General features: G+C 42.2%; 1 protein-coding gene across 1 annotated transcript in view; it reads right to left on the minus strand.

The window, feature by feature from the left end:
• The window catches only part of LOC109469914 (deleted in malignant brain tumors 1 protein-like), a 6,267-nt gene extending 2,874 nt beyond the window's left edge, over positions 1–3,393 (minus strand). The window contains exons 1-2 of the mRNA XM_019768674.1: positions 3,060–3,393; positions 2,384–2,695 (exon numbers count right to left, since the gene is read on the minus strand). Coding sequence (XP_019624233.1) covers positions 2,384–2,695; positions 3,060–3,393 — 646 coding nt within the window. The remainder of the gene's footprint in view (positions 1–2,383; positions 2,696–3,059) is intronic.
• Positions 3,394–3,893: the final 500 nt, after the last annotated feature.

The raw sequence follows: 3,893 nt of genomic DNA on the forward strand, positions 1-3,893 counted from the left end.
ATACAAGGACTAAGCTTTTTTGAATCTCGACAGATATTTACAAAAATGGCACTTGGCCATTATCTCCCTTATTTTTTTACAAAGATACAACGACAAGCACTTTAAATCCCGACTAGCTTTACTTTACACTTATCTCAATCTCAAGTTATATATTGCAGGTATCTGAATACTACTAATGACGAAATTGCAACTACTACTAACGGTAGCAAAATTTTCACGGTCTGAGAAACATGGTCATGTTCGCGGAACTATATATTCACGGTGGTGACAGTTGCAGGAAAAAGAAAGTCCAGGAATTATTTCCTAACTGTAATGATAAGTTCACGGTACAGAGGTGACAGTGAAACCGTGAACATAGACCTCCCGCTTGCGTTACGTTGCGGTACAGTGAAAAAAAATTGGGAATTACAGTAATAAATTTACAGAGTATGTTTGCTTAGTTTCCAGATGTTTTGTATCATTGTCGTAAACTTAGCTTTAAATTAACGAAAACCGATGCGCGCACAGATGCCATCCATACAATCAAATCAACATGGCCTTAATTATTAACAATCACATAAACTATGAAGCCATACATTGAATAAGCTATACATATAATATGATTATCATAACCTTTATTTTTAAAATCATGCCAGTGAGCTAATTGCATGTACAGAGTGAAAGAAGTAAAGTAAAGTAAAGCAGTAGAATTTCTGTACTAAGCTATGATAGTACTCCATATGATTCGTCCTCATCGTCATCATTCAATGTGGTCTATCTCTTGCTACTAGTGACTGGTAATACCTCTGTAGATTCTTCACACTGGCACAGTGCCGTACTCCTTCTCTCTTGTCAGCTCCATACTTTTGTGACAACATCAAAGTGATTTTAGTTTGTATGTTGGAAAAATACAAAAGACTAACATTCTAAGTTATTGACATTCTTGAGTAAGAACAATCAGTTTTTGAATGTTAAAAGCAAAACAACGAAAAGAAAATAAAAATGTTGAAATTGTTAAAATGCAGAATTGTTAAAATTGTTAAAACTGATAAAATTGTTAAAACTGATAAATTGTTAAACTGATAAATTGTTAAAATGTTAATATCCGATGCAGTGGGGTTCGAACTCACAATTTCTGGGATTGCCGCCTTGCGCGTTACCAACCGAGCTAACTCGGTGCGATACACATCACTCACTGCATTGTATGTCATATAAAGTAAACAGCATGGCAGTATCGATCGCTTCAAGGCACCAAGACTTTCAAATATTAACTAAGGGGTTTCCTTCTTTATCAGGTTTGCTTTTGAACCACCTTGATATTACTTAACTATCAACCCGGCTAGCAGAAGCCGCCGGCTCCTTTGATATTACAGCCGCTCCCTGTCCAATCTTCGAAAACAGTTGGGGCATGCGGCCCTCGACGCTCGCCAGGAAACCGTCTCGCGATGTTCTCAACAACAACAAACGAACGCCTGTCCACTCTACAATTTTGGTGATTCTTCGGAGATCGATAACAGAACCTAGATAATACTAGTTGGTAAAGATTGCGGAAAATTGTTGATACCGTGGCGCGCGCGCCGACGATACACATTACGTACCGCGTAACTTTTTTGTTTACACGCCGGGCACAGGTCATTGACCTCCAACTTGCGTTGTTCCAACAGAGAAGAGCAAAATGTCTGGCTCCCGCAGAACGTACCGCACTCTCCCGCTGGACGTACCGCACTCTCCCGCAGAACGTATCGCACTCTCCCGGGAACGTCCCGCACTCTCCCGAGGGAAGTCCCGCACAGCGTCCTGCACTCTCCCGCAGAACGTCCCTCGAAAATTGATGCGTATTTCGTGGCCTGTGCTGTACCTACCAAAACACTTGAGTTCATATTGTCAAAATGGAATGGCTTTGAACAGGTGTTAATTGAGTTAATCCAATCAAATCCAACAGCCAATCAGCAAGAAGAATAGATTGGTCTGCGTCAGGTTCATGCTTGCATGCCCATATATGGGCATGCCGCCGAATTCCTTTCTTATTACGTCACGCGCGTACGCCCCCACAGTACTTTCCTATGGGGACCGTTAAAAAAGCAAATAAAACGATTGTAAAAGCTTTAAAAAAAATTTAAAAAACGCCTAGGGGTATTTACCCACTCTACCTCAATACGAAATTCCATGTAATTTCTCCCAAAAATGAAGGAGTTGAATCAATTTAAAGAAGTGGCAGGAGGAGGAGAAGGAGGAGGAGAAGAATCATCAGTAAAAACAGTATTTCACTCCATACTGAAGTATGGAGTGAAATAATAAAAGTCTTTATAACATAACATGACATGACATGACATGACATGACATAACATAACGTAATTTTTTCCGTAATCTCAAGTAGAAGAGTTTGAATTGTTTTCGGGCATACCTCGTTCACAAACAACTCCGGCATCGTCTCCGTGTCCACAGTCATGTGTCCCCCAACCGTTGTGTCCACAGTCAGAAATGGTTGCCTCAAAACCGTCGCAGGTTACTTCGTCCAGCCATATCGGCCCAGACCCCCGCCCGAAAGCTGCTGATCCAAGAGCTGCTTTTGCACCGGGATATCCCAGCTGACGACAGACCACATGGGCGTCACTCAGCCCCCAACTGTTGTCACAGACCGTCCCCCATTGGCCGGCATGGAACACCTCAACTCTGCCTTGAGATGAGGTGAAACCTCCGCCAACAAGTCGGATACCTGTTGTTGTAAGAAGTATGCTTTATTCTCTGCCTCTTCCTCTGCCTGTCTGTCTGTCTCTCTCTATAGTTGTTTCTCTCAGAGTACTTCCTTTGTTAAGACAATATCATAGGAGTCACTATTGTCCCTGGCGGGGGGGGGGGGAGGGTTCCATGTACATAATAATGACTGTCAATGTGTGACCTGTATTTAGCCCAGCAGGGAAAGAATGTACAATAAAAGTCTTTATAACATAACATGACATAACATAACATAACATAACATAACATACCATACCATAACATAACATTACATAACATAACATAACATAACGTAATTTTTCCGTAATCTCAAGTAGTAGAGTTTGAATTGTTTTCGGACATACCTTGTTGTTCACAAACAACTCCGGCATCGTCTCCGTGTCCACAGTCATGTGTCCCCCAACCGTTGTGTCCACAGTCAGAAATGGTTGCCTCAGAACCATCGCAGGTTACTTTGTCCAGCCAGATCGGCCCAGACCCCCGCCCGAAAGCTGCTGATCCAAGAGCTGCTTTTGCACCGGGATATCCCAGCTGACGACAGACCACATGGGCGTCACTCAGCCCCCAACTGTTGTCACAGACGGTCCCCCATTGGCCGGCATGGAACACCTCAACTCTGCCTTGAAATGAGGTGGAACGTCCCCCAACAAGTCGGATACCTGTTGTTGTAAGAAGCATGCTTTATTCTCTGCCTCTGACTGCCTGTCTGTCTTATCTCTCTCTCTCTCTCTGTCTCTCTTTCTCTCTCTCTCTCGCCTGAAAATTTTTTCCGTCATGCCACCTGTCGACTGCTGAATGGGGTTTTCGGAGAAATTTTGAAATCCGGACCCTCTGAAACGCTGTCTCCTGCATTTTGAGGGGAAATTTTTGCATGTAGACAAAGCTCGTTCTTTAAAAAATTAGTTTAATTCTTTAAAGTTTCAGCTTGATTTTGAGGTTAGCGTGGACCTTGGTTGGATCAGCAAAAAAGAATGAAAAATTGTAACACAAAACTTGTTGACGTCTCTACTACTAGTACTTACGACAGATATTAAGGGTCATTTAGGTAAAAAAAAAACATTTTTAACACAGGAGCCGTTAGCGATCTGTATTCTGTAGAAAAAATAATGAGGAACCTGAAAGTCTCGGGAGCAAATGCAGCAAATGGCTTCACCACATTTTGAAAAAAAAAACACATG

This window comes from Branchiostoma belcheri, unplaced genomic scaffold (assembly GCF_001625305.1).
Source record: "Branchiostoma belcheri isolate BF01 breed outbred unplaced genomic scaffold, Haploidv18h27 scaffold211, whole genome shotgun sequence".
NCBI lineage: Eukaryota > Metazoa > Chordata > Leptocardii > Amphioxiformes > Branchiostomatidae > Branchiostoma > Branchiostoma belcheri.